The sequence below is a fragment of the Hyposmocoma kahamanoa genome, unplaced genomic scaffold (assembly GCF_003589595.1).
Source record: "Hyposmocoma kahamanoa isolate Upper Pololo Valley unplaced genomic scaffold, ASM358959v1 93, whole genome shotgun sequence".
NCBI lineage: Eukaryota > Metazoa > Arthropoda > Insecta > Lepidoptera > Cosmopterigidae > Hyposmocoma > Hyposmocoma kahamanoa.
Window position 1 is genome coordinate 12,880,677 of NW_020654810.1, and position 21,887 is coordinate 12,902,563.

Below are 21,887 nucleotides of genomic sequence, written 5' to 3' on the forward strand. Positions count from 1 at the left end.
GTGTGTACGTTCGCGATGACATCTGTGTCAAGCGTCTCAAGAACCTTAAGGCACCGAGTTTTTCTGTTTTGTGGCTTCTGGTAGACACAGGATTTACACAAATTGTGTACTGCTGTGTTTACCGATCGCACAGTGGAGATCAGGAGACAACCAAGCTGTTCCAATATCTGAGTGAGACGTCTGATGAGATTCAGCATAGGTGCCGAACTAGTCATTCTGGGGGATTTTAAAGTGCACCATCAAGAATGGCTGTTCCCACACCAGATGACCGTTCATGCTGGGAGAGAGACGCGTAAACTGGCGTTAACGCTAGACCTATCCCAGCTTGTCAGTGGTGCCACTAGGATACCAGATGTTGAATCTCATACGGCTAATTGCTTGGACCTTCTGCTGACAATTGATCCGGACCAATATTTTGTGGTTGTTGATGTCCCACTGGGTACTTTCGACCATTGTCTGGTGAAAACTGTATCTGTATATTCCCCACCCGATCAGGGCCTTAGTGGTATGAGACGGGTGTGGCGATACAGGTTAGCAGATTGGGATGAAATGCGCCATTTCTTTGCCTCATGTCCTTGGCAGGTTTGCTTTTCTTCAGGAGACTCGTCGAGCTGTGCTGATGCTGTAGTCGAGGTCTTGCGTTTGGGTATGGAGTATTACATATCCACTCCGATGTACCCAATGGACTCCAAGCTCGTCCATGGTTTAATGCTCACTGCAGTCGTGCTGAAGCACAAAAGCAGTCCGCGTGTCAAGCATGGGCAGATACTCGACTGCGCAAAGCTCTGAGTACTCAGAATCTGAGAAAAGCTTTTAATATAGTCGTCAAGAAGTGCAAAAGCGTGTTACGCAGGGCCAAGTTCGACCACGTGCGCCGCATAGGGGCCTAGCTTGCCTCTTATTCAGCAGGTAGCAAATCCTTTTGGTCCCTGGCCAAAGCGGTCCAAAGTAACTTTTGTCACCCATCTTTGTCATCTCTGCTGAGGCCGGATGGCACACTGGCCCATACTGCAGCAGAGAAGGCGAATCTCTTTGCCTCACTCTTTGCAGAGAGTTCGCGTCTTGATGCCGCAGGGAACGTACCACCTACCTTACCTCAGGATGGCTGCACTATGGCGCCAGTTCGCATATGCCAAAACGAGGTACTTAGAACTGTACGGAATCTTGACGTGAATAAAGCTAGCGGGTCAGATGGAATTCCAGTGGTAATCCAACGTAACTGTGCGCCTGAGTTGTCTCCTGTTCTCACGCGCCTGTATCGCCTCTCACTTGAGACTGGTGTAGTTCCCAGGTCGTGGAAGCTTGCAAACGTGCAACCTGTGCCCAAAAAGGGAAGCAGAGCTGACCCTGTGAACTATAAACCTATTTCAGTCACTTCCATACTCTGCAAGACTATGGAACGTGTACTCAACAACCGTCTCCTATCATACCTTGAAGACAATTGCCAGTATGGATTCCGATGAGGGCGATCTACCGGGGATCTTCATGTGTATGCCTGTCACATATGGAGCGAGGCTATAGAAAAGCAAGGCGAAGCACTTGCAGTGTCTTTGGACATTTCTAAGGCCTTTGACAGGGTCTGGCACGCAAGCCTTTTAAGCAAACTTTCATGTTATGGGCTTGCCATTGACCTTTGCAATTGGATATCGGATTTCTTGTGTGAACGTTCCTTTCGAGTTATCTTAGAAGGCTACTCTTCCGAACATATGGCGATAGATGTAAGTTCCTCAGGGTTCCGTACTGTCTGCAACTCTCTTTTTGCTGCTTATTAATGATACGTTAATTCCAAGTACCTTTGCGTATGCTGATGACAGCACAGTTGTAGGTAGGTACTTGACCAATGCAAGGGTCAGTGGAGAGGAAATCCAGTCTTGTCGAGAGTCCATGGTTAGCCTCTTAGATTTGACGCTCAAGGCAGTCTCTGATTGGGGTGATGCCTATCTAGTCAAATTTAACGCTACCAAAACGCAGGCGTGTTTATTTTTCACTAAGCGGAGTCCTTTTGAGCTGACTCCGACTTTTCGTGATATATCCATACCGATAACCGACCGTCTCCAGCTAATTGGAATTCACCTGTCGTCCAATCTGAACTTCAGCAGATACATGGAATCCATGGCCAAAAATGCAGTCAGGAAGCTTGGGATCCTTTCCAGGGTGAGGCGTTACTTCACACCGGGACAGTTGCTTCAGCTGTATCAAGCACAAGTCCGGTCACGTATGGAGTACTACCGCCACCTTTGGGATGGCTCTGCTACATACCAACTGGACACCTTAGATTTAATTGACAAGCATGCCAATAGGCTTATAGGTGACTCGGAATTAGTAGAGGCGAAGCTGTAGAGCCTTGAACACATCCGTAAAGTTGCCTACTTATCGGTATTTTGCAGAATATATCACGGAGAGTGTGCTATGGAATTACACGATTTAATTCCGCCTTCCCCTTTCCATCATCTGGGGACTAGGCGTAGGCTTGGCTTCCACCCCTATGTTGTGGATATTCCAAAGATTCGCACGAAACGTTACGCTTCCACATTTATATGGCGAACGGCTATGGAGTGGAATTCCCTACCTGCAGACTTGTTTCCTGAACGTTACAACTTGGACCTTTTCAAGGCGAGAGTGAATAGGCATTATTTAGGTGTGCATGTTCCATCGTCGACCTCATCCTCACTTTCCATCAGGTGAGTTGGAGGTCTAATTAGAACACACACTTACATTAGAATAAAAAAAATAATTCAATCGATGATCTCGCCAATGTCAAGTTAAGGAAAACATGCGTTTTTTACTCAAAATTTGTGAAATTTGTGTGTGAATTTCGATAGAATTACCTGAGAGGAGTATCTACAACAACAAACAACACACATAGACTATAACAGAAAGAAATTGTTATTTTTAGTAGCCTTGTGTCTTTCACTTTAAATTAGTTCATAGGAAGACCAGGGTAACAGACTGGGCCATGGAGGTGTATAGTACCAAAACTATAATAGAGAAACTATGCGAACTTATGTCACGGTTTGGTTTAATAAAAGCCATTTGTTCAGATAACAGGACTTCATTTGTTTCTCAAGAATTTGAAAAGTTTTGTTCGCTAAATGGAATCATACACCTTACTTCACCTACCTACCATCCAGCTAGTAACGGTCAAGCTGAAAGCTACGTGAAGATAGTCAAGAGAGCTATAAAATCATTTCTGTTGTCAGGGACAAATTTGAGAGACATAAACGTAAAACTGAATTAATTTTTATTTAATTGTAGGAACTCTATACACTCAACAACAAATCGTTCACCTGCACAAGCTTTCTTCGGCAAAAACTTGAGATGTAGATTAGATTTCGCATCCCTAATTTCCCCGTAGTAAGTAAATAACAGTGGCAATAACAGTGTAAAAAGAAGTTTAACATCAGTTTGCTATTGGTTTTCGTCATTGACTCGACAACAAGAAGAAGTTACTCTAAGTAAAGAAAAAGAGTATTTGATTTATAACAATATTTAATTATGTAATGACTATTTTGGCCTGCACAATTGATTACAAGTATTAAATGTTAATACACATAGTTATACAAACATAAGTAAAAGTTGGCAAGTTTAAATTAACGCTCCGTTCCCACTTATGACAATAAAGTATCTCATCACGAGCGTTTTATTAGTAAAAGAGTTAATCTAAACTTGACAGAAACGAAATAAAAATTGCAGTCATGCATTGTGACAAACCAACACACAGGTGTATATTTTATGATAAAAAACATTACCCTGTGCCATATTAATCAAATTTGCTGGTAATTTGATCTTCGCTTAAGCTAAACTAAGAACAACCCTCAAACTCAAACAATTATCAAAATAGTTAACTAATATTTGGGTCAATCAACTTTTTAATGACACTCGGCTGATCCGAAATTTTATATAAAACATTTTTATAATTAATAAAAAATCTTCATATCGAGTTCTTAGGTTTTCGCGATTGTTACACATAGGAAATGAAACTATTTTTTCGGATTTAAATCGCGTATATTTGTTTTTTCAAACAAACTGACATTTCGGGCCCTTTACAGGTCACATGGTCACGGTTGAATGTCAACGAAAAAACAAATATACGCGATTTAAATCCGGAAAAAATCTTCAATTTGTTCGTACTGTAAAACGTAAAAAAATCCTAAAAATGTCTGTTCCATTTTCATCATAGATTTATAGAAAAATTACATAGATTCACAAAGAATCAACAAGGGACAAAACTTCAAATAGTATTCTATAATTGTGACTATTTTCTTAAAGACTGATCGTACCAATAATTATTTGACTATACATGAAAGAATAATTTAAAAAAAAAACCGCTGTTTTTACCAAAAAAAAAACCGCTGTTTTTACCAGAACTTTTGACGACCGTATCGTAAGATACGTAAAACGTAAAAAGTTCTGGTAAAGTACAGATAGGGAAAATGTAAATTTTTCCTTAATATTGTCAAAAATAATTAGTTACCGTGAACATAAATCTTAAGACAATCATCAGGATCAGAAACTCGAAGATGGCTACTATAGTAATAATAATATATATATATATATATTTTAAATTTCATACATTCATCACAATGTCGGTAAAAAAAGCTTATTGACCCATTATAATAGGTGTTGAATTCTTTTGCACACATTTGCAAACTTATTGGATAGGTTTATTATACTTGTAGGAAAAAAACACCATTTCTTTTAATAGGCAAATTAGTTTTGGTGTTATATAGATACAATGTGAACGTCAGAATTATAATTTAACATGTCTTATACCATTACTAACAAGTTATTAATTTAGTTTAAGAGAAAACCATATCAGCACATTATCCGTGACTCAAAGAGTGAACATAATGATGACACGATAGATTTTTAAGTGAGACGTAAAATGACATTACATTATACATGATTACTATGTTATGTATTTAGGAACGAAGATTACGCTTACAACGTGTTGAAATTGTGACAAAAAATTAAAAAGCACCAGTTTATTACATTACTGACTGAAATCGCCAAAACTTTAGTAATAAAGTAGAAATGGTTATCTACATCGAAGTGTCGGCATGGGAACTTGCATAAAATTGTGTCACTGTATACAAAAATACAAGTTCTACCGAATAAATACTAGTCCAAAGACAAAAGGTCTTAGGTGGTTTTCCACCGGCGAGGCGAGACGAGACGAGGCGAGACGAAAATTTATATAACAAAATTTCAATTCTCTCCTAGCTAATCTTCGGTGGAAATGGTCTGGATTGATGAGGATGGGCGAGGCGAGAATTGAAGTATTTGTTGATGTAGTATTGAACCGTATTGCTACCTACATAGACTATTGTACTCTGCAACGGAAACACGATTTCTCGCGTGGGCTCGCGCGATCTCGCGAAGTCATTCAACCCCTAGTTTACCACCTTTAGAGGTCGAATATTTTCTTCAAATTTAAATGGGACCACTTCAAATTTAGAAGGTACCCTCTTTCCAACAAAAAAAGAACCATCAAAATCGGTTCACAAATGGCGGAGTTATCGCGTAACATACATACAAAAAAAAACATACAGTCGAATTGAGAACCTTTTTTTGAAGTCAGTTAAAAAAGATGGTTTCACCTGATTCTTCTTCCGTTAACATATACATATAGGACACATTACTTCAACCGCGTATTTATCGCTAGATGAACTCAACAGCACTAAATCTTTACTATCCACAATCACGCGAACCACCGCGAGCTCGCGCTGGTTCGCGCGAGTTTTTGATAGCAATTTTTGGAGGAAATAGACCAGCGAGATTTCAATTCTCGTCTCTCCTCGTCTTGTCTCGCCTCGCTGGTAAAAAAGCACTTTAATACATGCCTAACTACAGCTATAGGAATTCTTAATTTCTAATTTTATTTACAAAACTACAAAACGAGTAACAATTATCAAAAATATCTTAGAACTTGTTAAACAATTGTGATATCTTTGAAATGGCATCATATATCATTGTTTGCCATAGGTGATGATAGTAACTCTATTGCTTTACAAAACTTTGGTTTCCTAATGCCGAAAGACATAGTAATCTGTTAAGTCTTAATGGCCATTTTAATGCTGTAGAACTAATCGAATATTTACAAATAAGGTTAATTTTATTTTGCTTATTACTTCTGGTAGTTTTTTGAGTTATTTTGAGTTTTTCATAATACCGATTAGTCAGTAATTCGAGTTCACAATGTCTTTGTAAGTTCTTCGCACGTTGTTCATATTTCAATAACAGAATAAAATATGGCAGTACGCGTTTGATATTCACTTTTGGGTTTCTTAGCACCTAGTGGAGAATGTCAACGGCCGTGAAAATCTACCGTCAATGGTACGGGAAGAATGATGACGGATGCGTGATAGCTGGTAAGTGGTGACCACATCGGGGGAAGTTTGGAGGAACAGGTGGTAGGTCATGTTCAGTGCCGATGTGAATAATCAAGTTCATTCCTATTACTATGTGATATATGAAGTGGCAGTGGAACAGCCAGTATCCTGAAAATAACAATACACATATTATTACCACGATATAATAATAATAATAATAATAATAATAACGCACACACTCAACATAGCCCCGCACTAGGGAAACCCTGTGTCGCGGGTGCCATGGACACACATAGACAACCACAAATTACACCCAAACTCACGAGAGAAATAAATGTAGGCCATACAAATATTTCTCCCGGCCCGGGAATCGAACCTGGGACCTCTGCGTGGCAGTCCGGCATGGTAACCGTTCGGCCACAGAGGCAGTTTATTATCGTTAACTTTAATACGTCCCAATGCTGGCCACGGGTCTCTTCTAAGCAGAGGATGAGGGCGTCTTTGAAAGTTATGGGAACCTTTATTGATACGCTGTTGATGTTTTATCGCGATGTTTTTCTTTAAAATTGAAGTAGGTGATAATGAGTAAATAAACGAATGTCAAAATGGTAATGATTGTTAGTATTGTATTAAGAAAGTAATATATAGGTATACGCACCAGGATTGTCAGCTTTTAACCTCAGAACGACGTATCCGTTGTTGGGTACCGCGAGTGTATCTTTGTAAGGAGGAAGGTTGTACTGCCTTTTCAGTAAGCCTTTTCGATCCAAGTCCAGTGCATGCTTTAAATTGATTTTCTTGATATTTTTGTCAGGCGATCGGCCGATACCAATCACATTGTAAGGCCCTCCATGAAGATGGAATGGATGAGAGAGATTCGGGGATTGCACTAGAAGTGTAAGCAATTATGGTTTTAGCACAGTAGATTTTGCACTAAATACAACTTTAATTCTACTTAAGGCTTAACCTCGTTCAATCAATAAAATGTTCGAAGAGCTAGAGTTAGTCTACTAACAAATAAATTTACGAACTTACCTTCATCAACGAGTACAATTTCCACTATAGAGTTGAGAGGTACATCAATCATATGTGTACAACGGCAGTCCGCAGGGCAGTTAGGGGGTCGGTTGTCACCGTTGCAGAACAATTCTGGGTCCAGTTCATGCATCTGGGATAGAGGGGGTGCTGGCGGAGAACGGTAGGATATCTCATCTACTAAACTGATCACATGGTCACCACCAGGCGCGACTGTAAAACATTAAAAAAAATATAATAATTTTCTTACAAATTTTTAAGATCATTTCCCCCTTTTCACTTTCTCTTACCTAAGAAGTTGTTGTAAGTATTCTCTTTGAAGAGGTCTTTAGGTTTGTAGAAGTGGAATCGGAAGGGCAGAAAGATTTTAACGTCGGGTCTCTCAGCAAGCAAGGCCTTGTCAACGGGCTTGGCAGATTTGAGATTGCTCACACAGATCGCATCGACGCGGGGTTGGTCGCAGATGGCGTCTAGCGGGTTCATGATCTACGTAGAAAAGTAAAATAACACTTTGAAGGAATTTGGCTGTAATCATGCAACAATAGGTAACAGAAATAATGATTAGCAAGTATCATAACTTACGGACAGATAAAAAAGATTTTGAGAAGACTTGGAAACAATTGTTTTTTGTTATTTTTTAAGGACATAATTTAATTTGTGATTGTAAAGATATTTTCACACTCCTACTTAAATACAAGAATGTAGAAAGTTTGATAAGAAGCAGTACGTAAACTTATGCCATCGAAGAAACTGTAGAAAATGACACGGAATATATTAATACATTAATACAACTGTACAGACAAAATATGCATAATAATATACAACCTGTGTCTCCTGGGGTGTCACGTGCATCTACACTTGCATTGGTATCCACATAACAGGTCCCACTAATGGTCCCACTATAAGTCCATCTAGCTAAAATGTAAACTTTTAACTAAGTGCTAGATACTCTACGTAATTTGGTTGTACGTGCAAGGGTATATTTACAAGTTTATAATTGTGTAATCAAGGCGTAACACAGTGAGATGATGATAAAAGCTTTTTCTAAGAATCATGTTAAAGATTTAGAGTAGAAAGAACTTTCGTCAACACAATATTGATACATTAAAAATATTTATTAAAATAAAATAAAGCAGCATTTAATATATTTTATTTTATTAAAGAGTATAAAAATTACACTTTTTATTTATAATAGTTATTATAAAATTGATTAACAATAATTTCCTGCTAAAATCATTGCAGTTAAAGTGGTATACGATATACCATTGGTGGTCTGAGACAGCGCAAATGAGGACCTTACTTTGTGAGTATAGAGTCCAAATGTGTACTTACTTTATCATGACACCAACTGTACGTATACCTATAAGATTAATATGTATAAATTATAAATATCGAATAAATCGTTGATGACGATGTTTCTGTAGACTAGGGTTGCCAATGCGATTTTTAATATTTCGTTTTGATTTTTGGCACAGTTGGCACAGTAACACAACGTTTATAACTGTGACTTAAGATAATGGTAACATTGCGAATGGTAACATTTATTGCAAACCTATTTAGTTATAGACAGTCTTCACTGATGACAAGAGGTATGCATTGTATAACCAAAAGAAGTGTATTTACAGTTACATACATACACAGCTGTTGAAGTGTATTATTTACATTCCTACAATTTATATGGTGTGTGACGAGAGTTGATAACTGGGTTCTTTAGCTTAAGTATCTATATTTATATAGTAGTAAATTTTATGATATATACACGTAATAAATAAAAATCCTTGGTGAAAATTGTAATGGCAAGTTGTTAGTTCCAGGTCGGAAATGTTCAATGGAAGGATACCATTAGGAGAAGAATGTCGTTGGTCTAAAAGCCTCAAGAGTAATCACAAGAAAACACCCAATATGGCAATAAAATAAAACTAATATCAACACAAGAGAATTGTATCGCTGTTAAATAAAATCACATATCGCCATAACCTCCTGTTGAATCGTTTCATACTAAGTAACACGACGACGGAAGAACCGAACACTTCGCATCCGTCGTACACATCACACAAAACAAACATAAATTTACACTTAGTTAACATAATTATTCAACTGCAGTGATAGTTTGCGCTGAAAACTGTAGGAACCGACTCAAGGGTGCAAGGAAATTGGGGGTAGGTGGTCTCCGCACGTCGGGAAGGTAGGGGGTACGGGAGGAAGGTCAGCATGAGTGCCAACTTGGAGCACGAGGTTCATTCCAATGACGATGTGGAAGAGGAAATGACAGTGGAGTAGCCAGAAACCAGGGTTATTGGCTCGGAAACGGAGAATGACGTATCCGTTGTTGGGCACCGCAATGGTATCCTTCGCTGGGGGCAAGTCTCCCTGTTTAAGATGACGTTGTAGTAGACCTCTCCTGTCAAGGTCGAGAGCGTGTTTTAAGTTGATCTTCTTGACGTTCTGATCAGGAGAGCGGCCAATACCGACGACGTTGAAGGCGTATCCGTGCAAATGGAACGGATGTGATAAGTTTGCAATTTGAACTGAAATTAAAGAACGGGTAATCAGCATTACTAATAATTTGCATTCGCAATGAGTTTATAAGTGTAGTTTAAAATTCGAGAACTGACTGATCACCAAAGTAACCGTTACTGACGTTATGTGAACACAATACTTTTAGGGTATTTAAAGCTTTAAAACTAACGTTATCGTCAAGCAGGTTTCACTTACCTTCATCTACAAGTACAATTTCGACAATAGCGTTCACCGGTATATCAACTTTGTGGGTGCACATACAATTTTGTCCGCAATCTGCTGGTCTATTGTCTCCGTTGCAGAATTGCTCAGGGTTGATATCATCGTACTGACTGATCAGGGGGGTAGGAGGAGGCATGTACGAGATCTCATCAATCAAACTGATCACGTGGTCTCCAGACGGGGCCACTGTCAAAATAGGTTGAATGAATTTAATAATGTTATGAAGGAATTGTAATGGTGTAGTTTAAAACTATAAAATATGAAACGCACTTTCAAAGGTCGAAAATGCTCACCTAGGTATTTGTTGTAAGTGTTAGGTTGGAACAACATCTCTGGTCTGTACACGAAGAAACGGAAAGGCAAAAAGATTTTCACATCGGGTCTTTCCTGAAGAATACCAGGGTCAATATTCCTTGCGTTTTTTAGTTGGCTTACGCAAATAGCTTCGTTCCTTTGGCGGTTACAAATTGCGTCCAATGGATTCATCACCTGTTTAGTTAGTGGGGAGAAAGGTACGTGCAATTACTAATATTACGTGCATACTACACTACAATATTGTTTACCTTCCTCTAAATCTAATTACTACTTGTAAATCTATGGTAATAAATCCGAACTGAGTACCAATTGACTATGATTTATTTAAATCATGTTTCCTATAACTGTTTCATCCGTACGTGCAATATATTTACTAAGCCATCTATTCTACAATTGACACTAAACATATAGTGTACTGAATGGTAAATTATTTACAAATACAGACGAATGAGTAATAAGTAATGACCACGCTCTGATTGCGTGTTGTATGTAATTTAATTACATAGGCTGTTTAAAATTATTCTTTACTTCGACACTGTAGTATTGGTAGATACGATAGTGGTCCTCATAAATGTTTAACTAGTGAGTTCAATGAGGTACCGAGGTTGTCGTGTCAGGCTTTCTGTGCAATATCCGCCAATTAATAACAAAGTCTTGTGGTTTCGTGCCGTGTTCGAACCTGGACGCAACTAATGCATAAATTGCAGATATTGCTATTACTGCAATTTCGATGGAAACATATTTATAAATTTCTACGATACACATTTATGTATCATAGAAATTCTTTACAGTGGTATTAGAATTGGTTTCAACTGCATTTAGCTAAGCTTCATGATTATAAATTTTGCATAATTTTACGTGTCCAAAAGTATATGATCGAAACTCAGCTTGTGGTATATAGGTATTGAAAATTTCTACACTTGTCCCTTTATCATGATCTATACTGATTAATATAGCCTCGGATCTACCGCCTTATTTACATTAATATGTATAATACAGAAATCTCCATTGTTCGATGTATGTACAGTGCAGCCACTCACCACGCCCTGAGGTAAACCAACGTCGTAAGTTGGAGGTTGAGACGAGGGCTGATACGGGCCTCTGGCGTAACGGAGGATACCCAATTGCTGGGCCCTCTTAATACCACATTCGCCAAGGCCTCGTACTTGGATCCAATAAGCACCGGGAATGTTGTTAGCTTCGATAACAAAGTCATAACGTTCGCCTGAAATTCATAAAGTTTAGAAGTCAAATGTTGTTGAATTTATTTTCATCGTCAGAATTATAGAACACGAAATGTATGACTCCTTACTATAGATATTTTATTCCGAAGGCAATAGAAATTTAATGAACATTGAAAAAGGAAGAAGTTGCAACATGTTATTCAATTTATCCGCTTGAGTAGTTGCACTACATAACTGAAGTTAACAATTTTTTGTTCCGAAATAACTCGCATGAAAATAATGTTGCATACAATCACTGAGGGAGTCTATAATCTATTGATAAGTAATTCAAATGAAATAAGGTAGCAATTATTGGAAGACAGTGATTAGAATTGGGAAAAGTTAATGCGCTATGGTGAAAACGGTCATTCATTTATATTTTTTATTGTATATTATTTAAATTACCAATAAACTACAGCTAACCTGAGAATGATATTATAGTATTGACTTGTACGGGTTCTACTGGTTCACCGTCTGTAGCTATTACAGTTAGATTGTGGCCTTGAAATGTGACTTGCGCCGGACATACAGACGCAAACGCGTTGATCATTCTAAATCTGTATCTTCTGCCTGGCGTGATAGTGAACACCTCAAGAGGAGTGTTAGTCATGAAACCGGTGTTGGGATCTCTGAACTGTCCTTTTCCATTGATGAGCACAGACTCAGGGTCTTGTCCAGTATTAACGGCGAGGCGACCAGGGTATCTCTCAGCAGCATCTTCGTGGAGCCAGTCACTGATTAGTATGACATGTGTGGTCAAATCGTAGTCGTACAAGTGGCTGTTAGGGTCCTTGGAAGGAGGTTGACGGACTACGATACTGCCATATATACCATCGAGTTTTTGGAGACCAGTATGGGCGTGCCAAAAGTGAGTACCAGCATTACCTTTCCATTGGTATCTGAAATAAGTGCAGTTAAATGTAATTACGAAAGATTTCGCCGTCACATTTTAAAGCATCAGAAAAAATTGTCAGAATAGTTTACCTGAAAGTGTTTCCTTGTTGAATTGGACACTGAGTAACAAAAGGCACACCGTCGTAATACTGAGTGCCTCGTTGAGTGATACCGTGCCAGTGGATTGTTACTTCCATACCTTCCATGTGGTTCTCGACGTCGATTACGACCTTGTCGTTCTCGCACACTTGGATGGAAGGTCCGGGCAACATTCTGTTCACGGAAAGGATACCTCGTTCGACACCATCTGCGAGAACACACTGGCAGTGCGACCAGACCACGTTGGTGGCGTTCGGTGTGCATACTTGGCAAGCCCTGGAAAAACATAATGAATTTATTAGGAACGACGGTTACAAATACTACAGAACAGTTACCAGATAATCTCGTTTTTGTGGCTAAGTGGCATATTTAAGAATTTATTTCTTAATCAGCATCCACTCCATTTCAATTAAACGTATGATTGCAGGCTTTCAATATCCGCTCGCTAATAGGCAATTAGTGTTTGTCGGTTTTATATAAAGCTGATATGGGGTAAAATCTGAGCTTGAAGCATTATTGAATGATGATTAGTTTTTCCTAATGTTAATGTAAAGTGGAAGACACATGTAATTAATGTGTTTTCTATATCAAACAAGTTGCACCACGATTTCCTTAGATTAGGTGCTAGTACGATCGTCCGTTGCATATATTTACGCAACTGTGTCGTCATCTATTAATTACGTGTGAATTCGGATCGGTGCACAAGTTCGCTGAATATAGAGCAGTTAACTAGCCGTGAACAGATCGGTAATGGGTGCTTAACTAGGCGAGCCGGTGCTCAAAAAAACTGAACGTTTTGATGTTTCTGGTTTTTATGTCTTATTTACCCACAGATTTAATATTAAAACGTAACAAACCCAAATATTGCAATTGTGTATATTTTTAGCGAGTTTAAACTTTACACGAGTGTAATATTTATATTTTCGAATAAAGCTACACAGATGGGCTTAAATCTGTCAGTTAAGTTAACATTGTTTAGCGATAAAAGAAGTTATTATGCGGGCTGTCACAAGAAACTGTCTCTAACATTTATGCAAATAAAAATTTCTAGACAGGATTATTTGTAAAATACGAATAACTTCGCAGAACTATGTTTACAAACATCATAAGTAACGAGTTTTGTTTCATGACAAAATATAATAAATTTATAAAAAAAGAAACTTTTAAGTTTTTGGTGTACTATCTGACACTTTTTACAACTGTATTTACACGTTTGTAAGTTCAAACGTGCAAGCGCCCTCCCCGACGACCCCCATTTTCTTTTGTTACCGCACAGAGATATCATCGTTTAAAGCGTCATCAATTTAATAGAATTTTATGCAATCGTTGCGGTTTTAAACTCGAGTGCCGTATTTAGGCCAAAAGGTTACGCCGAGGGGCCTAAGTAATAGTTACGAGATTTTAAGACCTAATTGTGTAATGACTGCATACAATACTTTTTCTACGAGTAAATAAAATAATCAAACAGAACCAATATTTATTTTAGGTATATTTTGATAAAATCCATGACAACAAATGCACAACAATTTAAAAACTAAAAAAATTTAACCCCTTTTATTAGGGTAGGCAAAGGCTCCACCATACAACCCTTCAAATATTTAGACAACAGCCAAACAAACGTTATAAAACAAAAAACAAAAACAAAATATAAGTGGCCAAGTGTCGCATATATTTTAACCAATATTTTTTTTTCTTTAAAAATTTATGGCACAGTTGCAGGACTTTTAGGCCTGTTTAACTATTCAGGAGACATTATAGCGTTTAAGTAGCGTACTTATTGATATTTTAATTAGCAAAAATACTATATTCTTTTTCTGAAAATCATTATAATACACAAGTACAGTATTATAACACTTATCACAGTTCTGTGTACAGCACTTCAATGAAAATTTTCAGCCCAGTGGCGAGTACCATAGACAATAGAATTTTGATTCAGAACTAAAAATAGCGCCATTAAGGTATGGTTTATGAAATTATAATTGACAGATTAAAAAAAAGTACAGGAGCAGAAAAATGTTTTTATTTTTGTACGAAAGTAGAATCTGATGAATTATTAAAAGTCATGGAACAGAAATTGTAGTTTATGATACTAGTAATATAGTCTTGCGAGGTTGTTAATATTTTACAAATAATTATATAATTTCGTAAGATGATCCCTGTGAAATGGAAAAAGTGGGATAACACAAATCTGTGTCGCTGAGTCATTTCACAGCACGAGTGGTCGTGATGATCGGGTCGTTGCCGAATCGTGTCAGGATCGTGACACAGATAACCGCAATGAAGTAACTATTACTTCATAGTTTGGCTTTTTTCATTTTTTACCATTGTTGATTTAAATCAAATTATGAATTAAATAAATTTTGAGCACATAAAAGCTAAATGTCGAGTGTTAAAATGATTTACTCTTCCTTTAAATTTGGCCATAACCTTTTTAATGCAATCGCGTGCGTTTGCTCTTTGACATGATTTTCCTAGTTAAAGTTGCTAAAATTCGAATCTGTGCATAGGTAGATTAGTTATTTGTAAAAGGAAAAAAAGAAGAGAAGATTTTTTTAGAGAGATTCTATTTCTATTTCTATAGAATAACTATAGAAACTGTCATTCCGACGTATCAAATAACAATTCATTCAATTTCCGGCCCTGAAACACAATAAAATTGGGTTTCATACAGGAAATTCGCCTACATTAACTAATCAACAGAAATTCCATTGTGAAGTAGCGAGGGAAGTATTTAAATTAACTGATAAATAATTGAAACTTACAAGTATGTCGTATCTAATTATCTTAAATTTCTTTAGGCACTTTGGATAGGAGAAATTTAATAGATATTTAGATACATAGGAAATGAAACTATTTTTCCGGATTCAAATCGCGTATATTTGTTTTTTCAAACAAACCGACGTTTCGGACCCTTTACAGGTCCCATGGTCACGGTTGACTGCGGTGGTACAGTCTTCCACCAGTTATGTCTAATATTGATGCAAACCACCCTATTTTTTCACTAAAGTTACAATAGTTATTAATTAAATACATTATTTTTAATTTTACAAAGAAAACATTCCAATTTACGCTGCTTTAAGTTTTACAAATTATTTTATTGAATGAATTTTTATTAAGTTCAATTTATTCTGAATTAATAATAGCAATTGGAATAAACTAAAACATATTAATAAGTACTGCAGTCTTATGTCTGTTTGGGATTTTTCATTAGAGGAAGTACTGGATCCCAAACTGATGGTACGTAGTAACCATCTTCCCTGTTGAAATTAGGATGTTTTTTAATTAAAGATGGCCTCTCGCAGCGTCCTGGGTAAATAACGGACTTCTTTTGACCTGAGGTTTGTCAAGCTTATTCATATTTTATAGAAATAAAGATTTGTTTGAAAAAACAAATATACGCGATTTAAATCCGGAAAAATAGTTTCATTTCCTGTGTGTAACAATCGCGAAAACCTAAGAAATCGATATTTAGATACAATTGACTTAATTTTGATTGCACTAATAATAAGACCCAAATATTCTAATATATATACACTTTTTCTTGTACTGACTCTAATATTCCCTATAATAAAATTACGTTCTGTCCCTATTTCCACTGCGACTTCTAATCTTTCAGTTGCCTCATTCTTTATTATTCAAAGTGGCATTTAATTGTACTTGTTGTAAATATTTACATTTTACAATTTTTATCAATTATTCTGTCCATATCTTTGTTTTCATTGCTTTAATAAAAAATATCCCGAAGTTTATTAGGTTTACAAAATAATTTTTAAATTTAATTTACTGAATTAAGTTTTTTGGCCCAACTATTCACGAGGAACTAAACAACCTAAACTTCATCACTATTCAGAATCGTTGCCTCATAAAGTACCTTGAATTTCTTTTGTATTTGAATATGAATGAAGAAAACAAAAACGCAACGACGAGTAGTTTACAAGTTGTTCTCGTCAAAATTTTTATTTAATACAATAGAATGTTCTATTTCAGTGGGTACAATGTGCGAACAAAAAGTCAAGTCTTATTTGTTACTTTTAAATTCTTACTTAATATTTATTTCAACTTTATATAGCTTTTTATTATTAAACTTTACATCCAAATTTGTTTAAACTTGGAAGGAAATAAGATAGTTTTAAAAGTACTTACGCTCCCAAAACGTTGTACAGCTCGAGAGTAAAGTGATAATAACAGATCCTAGGTGGCTCATTCTCTCTGCAGGCTCGGGCGCATTCATCGGGGGCGGAGAGTGATGGGTTTCTCCTCAATTCGGCTGTAGCACTGCTGGTGTAGTCCAGATGCTTGAAGCTTGGCTTGCCGCTCGCGCTTTGAGTCAGTGGGGGTAAAGGTTTGCTCCTTACGCCACCACTCAGCGGACCGCCGGAGGCTGCGGATAGAGTGACTTGAGAATTAAAATTATCACTTTGCTAGATATAGTATTCAAATCCATTACATGTAAACATTAACATTGATTCTTTTGATAACATTTGTATAGTTAAGTCAAACACAATTACATTACTTTATCTAATGCAACTAGTTAACGGTTAACTTTTATCTTAACTAAAAACTTTTTTTTATATCATCCGAAGTCCCGTAGAACCAGGTAAATTCTTCTACCTGCAAAAGTATTCATGGAAGGCCCAAGTGTGCTGCCGATGCCAGCGTAGGAGCCGAAGGGATCAGAGGCCGAAGGGTGGGTCTGGACCAGTCCGTGGGAAGCGGAGAAGCTACTGCTACTACTTGCTGCTCCGATCCCTGGGATACTGGGTGACGGCGGCACCGCGTCTGACTGCCACCAGGACTGCGCTGAAGCTGTTTGGTCATCATCGACTGCTTCTGTAAATAGAACAAAAGGATTAGGGTTAAAAGTGCAATTGGACCTTGTACAAATTAGGTTTAAAATGTCTTTCATTCAGAATAAACACTTTGTATGCTACAAAATAGACAAGTTCTTACTGAACAAATTTGAATTTCATTACGGCTTTTGACGAGTTTGTACAGTCAAAAGTACATCAGACTACACATCCATGTTCAAAAATCGCCTCCAGTGCAAACACACAACAAAATACGTCAATGTGCAGCATGATGTATATACTGCCGTGTACATAGAAATTGTTCAATTTATGGGTCGTATTATAAATTAGTTTCAACCCTTGCAGTTTAATTTGTGTGTAAATTTCTAATTATGCATAGTTTAAAATGCGATATTGAATTAAGTTGTTACACCGTACATACGGGAATTAAATTACACTATTAAGACCAAACCGACTAATTCAAAGCAATAACTGGGCGTTATGAAACCTCATGCATGAAATGTATGCGGTTAGAAACAACGCTATTGTGTGAATTTTCAAACGCCATTATACGTCGCCAACATATCAGCATGTTGAGCAAACAAATGTGTTCTTTATCTGGGTTCTATCTGAACGGAGTAAATACCACAGCTCACTACAAAAGGAGCATACAGAATCAATAGAGTTTGCGTTATATTTCGTGTTTACAAGGACATTAAACGCGTGTTAAAGGCCCGTTTAGTAGTAGTCCAGAAATATAACAATGATGAAAACAAACTTTTTATTCCGATGTCGTTTGTGTATTATAAATCAAGGCAGACGCTTTGAAAACTATTGTAAAATGTTCTTTGTTTTTAATAAATATTTGTTGTTTGATTTTGTTTCCAAGTCTCAAATCTCTGATGGACTGCTGCATTTTTTAAGAAATAAAGTAAAATGCATTATGTTCAAAGTACCATTATGGTTACAAGAAATTATAATTCTTTTTATCATTTAAGAAATGAATTTTTACATATGAATGTGGCAAATTGCTGTAAACATTATTAGGCTTTGTTGTTAAGCTTCGAAACAGTGTAGTAATTAAGTGTTATAACGATGGTCGTTCAAGTTAGATTACTTTAATGTTTAGACTATAAAACAATCTGATAGTCGGTTACTTCAAGCATGTTCTCAGTCGATCCGTCATAGCATGGACTGTTCATAAACCATGGAACTCAAATATTTTACGGTAAAAGTGTAAAAAATTTCAAAACTGTCCCAACACTGGTTTAGAAAGTAAAAATGTAGTTTTGTTGGTTTTTTGAGTTTAGCTTTCTAATCCTTTTCAAGAATTATTTAAAAATTCTATCTACCATTATAATATGATAGAGGAGTACACAGTAGCAATAGAGCAGTATAGTAGTTTTACTTGCAGTAGTTCTCCTAGTGAAAGAGTTCGTCCAGGAAAGTACTGCCATATTCCTTATTTCTTCTTCTTCTTCTTGCCGAGCGGTAATGTGAGCATTACATCGTTCCGGTTTTGGAGGGTGCTGGTGAAATTACAGGCACATTGGACTTGTCAACTTATGACTCAGTGTGACGGGCGCAGTGGTAGTGTTCTTCAGATCTTTGCGATTTCCGAGTGGCACTGCAACTGTTATGGACAGGCGTATCGCTTACCACGAGGCGCACTACTTGTTCGTTCCGTCACTTGGTGTCATAAAAAATACTTATTTGTGTTGGCTAAAAATATGTTGAGATAACTTGGTAAGAGAACAAAATCAAATCACTTTATTGATATGGTGGTTTGTCAACTCAAACTTGAGCATGTTCTACAACCATTACAATTCAAATATGTTCTAGGTGGCATTCTCAACATCTGTATTGTATAGTACGGTTTATAAGTAGTAGTGTAGTAGGTAGTAGTAGGTAGGAATGTATTATAGACTATCCCTCGAACATGGACTGTCTAGATAACTTCGTTAGATAAGCAGCAGTCTGCAGGTGTATGCAAATCTCACACAGCTACAGGCCATTCGGCTATAGGCATGCGGTTTAATGGCCAACATTGTCACGACTGGGTTTTGTAACTTCGCTACAACTAGGGATGGCTATTTAAAGGGCTCTACTTCCTACTAAGATAACTAATATTCATATTATGTAACAGGTAACAGTAGCTTATGCAGTAATCGATTCTAATATCTGTTGTAATCCTAGTTACGCGGCAGACAGTTATTAATTCTCTTGATTATCCAACAATCTTGTTATTTATGGTATTTAATGTTTGCTGTTGGAGCGCAAGTGAGAAAGTTAACAATTTATAAGTGACTACCTGTTAACTGCTACTTTGAAAATACTCTTTCAAAATATTCTTGTAGTCGATCATTCAAATAGTTTAATGAATAAATAAATGGATACCACTAAAATGTAATTGTCGGTTATCCAGCAAGCTAATACGCAACCCTAATTATATTTTGTCGGGCGTTAATAATGATTATGTAGCAAAATCGTGCTATACATTTAACTATAAATTATAGTTACTTAATCGAATGCTATAAAAACATTTTTTATCACTGATCGTTTAGGATTTTGAGTCCTTGAACTGGCCACACTTTTACTTCCTGATCCGCAAATTATTGTTAACAATGGCATGTCGTTCGGTATGTTCTTAATAATAAAAGCGTATTTCTGTACATAATTGCAATATACTTCGATTGTATCGGTATTTATATTTGAATCACGTTCAAAGTTGTTAAGGCCCTTGGAATGGAACATTGCAAACAATATAACTGTGATATCATTATATCATTATATAAATCATTAGTTGTAAATGATTTTTGTGTAAGTCTTTAAATACGTAAGAGATACTGCCCTCCTTATCATAACTGACGTACCTAATCGACATTTTTAGCTAAATTGTGTCTGGAATCAACGAAACGAGACCTAGAGCCCCCTCTAAGCGGTTTTTTTATATCTTATTTAGTTTAGTTAAGCAATATCAGCGGAATTCAATTTTTCAAAGAAAAAATATCTTTAGGCACCAGTTATTACTGGTATTCGAGATATTTCTCGAATGTTAGACAAGGAGAGCAGGACATACCTTCAACATAAATTGTAGATCTTGCAACAAAATGATATAGTCTGCAACGCTCTTCCTACACGCTTTACTATAATCTATAAAAAATTCTAGGTTTTAACACTCGCCACCCCCATTAACAAAGTTAGTCCAGCCACAATCAGATTCAAATATAACACAGTTACAAAAAACCTATTACGAATACGAACTCGCGTAGTAAGCGACCTAGAAATGAGTCGTCTCCCATCAACGAATTTTTAAGTTTTAAACAGGAACTCAGCAAGAAATTGAAGAAAAGTTAACGTCCTGGAACCTAGTTCATAATAATACATTCACTCAGGTGATGGAGCAGCAAAACACTTCTAAATAAGCTTATCACCGAAGTCTCTGAGTTGAAATCACAAAACTCTGGAATTCAAAAATCCTTTCTTGAAGTTGAAAAGTCTACAAGCTTTATTAGTTCACAATTCGAGGACATGACAAAAAAAGTTGAAAACTGGGAAAAAGAACGAACGCAATTGGCGGAGTGTGTAAAAAATTTTGATAATAAAATTAAAGACCTACAACAATGTTCTCGTAGTGCCTGTGTTGAAATCAGGAATGTTTCAGCTAAGGAAAAAGAATCCTATGATGACCTGGTGACAATTGTAACAAACATAGCATCCACAATTGGCAAAGAGCTTACTTCGATGGACATGAGATACGTACGTCGCATTCCGGCCATACCAGGGATAATCAAGCCAATTGTTGCTAACTTCACGCATGTGCATAACAAACAAAACTTCATTGATGCAGCAAAGGCTTACAATAAGAAGCGTCCTAACTGATAAAATGAACACTGAGTCTCTGGGAATCATTGGTGACCGTAAACCGGTATATATATCTGATCATTTAACGATGCAGACAAAAAAGTTACTCTTCGCCAGCCATGACTTCGCCAAAACCAATTCGTACGATTTTGCTGGACCTCCAATGGTAATATATACTTACGAAAAACACTTGGAGCGAAACAAATACTTGTGAAATCCGAGCAAACTTTAAAAGATTTAGATTAACTTTTAACTTAAGTGCGACTGACTAAATTCTCCTTTAAAATATTCACAATATTATTTTTATATTCATTGCATAAAATTGTTACACATTACACAAAACGCACAAACAATTCATAATTATACAACACGCATTCTCATACCTCACTTAGTCATATACATTCTCGTATATACATATGCTATAAACTTTTATAATGAACACTAACATTTACCTATACACTTATACAGCCCGCACAAATTTTAATCTACATATTCTTACAATTTACAACTCATATAGTATTAAATACATTGAATCTTACACTCACCGATTTGGTGTCGCATACAACATAAATTCAAAGGAGAATTTTTGGTGATTG

The 21,887-nt window shown here is 36.7% G+C and overlaps 1 protein-coding gene across 2 annotated transcripts in view; it reads right to left on the bottom strand.

The window, feature by feature from the left end:
• Positions 1–6,075: 6,075 nt before the first annotated feature.
• Positions 6,076–21,887, bottom strand: part of LOC113237389 (laccase-2) — an 80,568-nt gene continuing 64,756 nt past the window's right edge. The window contains exons 2-10 of one of the 2 annotated variants that reach the window (XM_026473822.1): positions 17,252–17,470; positions 16,784–17,021; positions 12,632–12,916; positions 12,071–12,546; positions 11,465–11,649; positions 7,658–7,853; positions 7,368–7,580; positions 6,991–7,221; positions 6,076–6,500 (exon numbers count right to left, since the gene is read on the bottom strand). In XM_026473822.1, the coding sequence (XP_026329607.1) occupies positions 6,331–6,500; positions 6,991–7,221; positions 7,368–7,580; positions 7,658–7,853; positions 11,465–11,649; positions 12,071–12,546; positions 12,632–12,916; positions 16,784–17,021; positions 17,252–17,470 (2,213 nt within the window). In that variant the 3' untranslated portion in view covers positions 6,076–6,330. Of the gene's footprint in view, positions 6,501–6,990; positions 7,222–7,367; positions 7,581–7,657; positions 7,854–8,645; positions 9,896–10,082; positions 10,296–10,402; positions 10,599–11,464; positions 11,650–12,070; positions 12,547–12,631; positions 12,917–16,783; positions 17,022–17,251; positions 17,471–21,887 lie in introns of those variants that run through there. The other variant, XM_026473823.1, reaches the window with a different exon arrangement.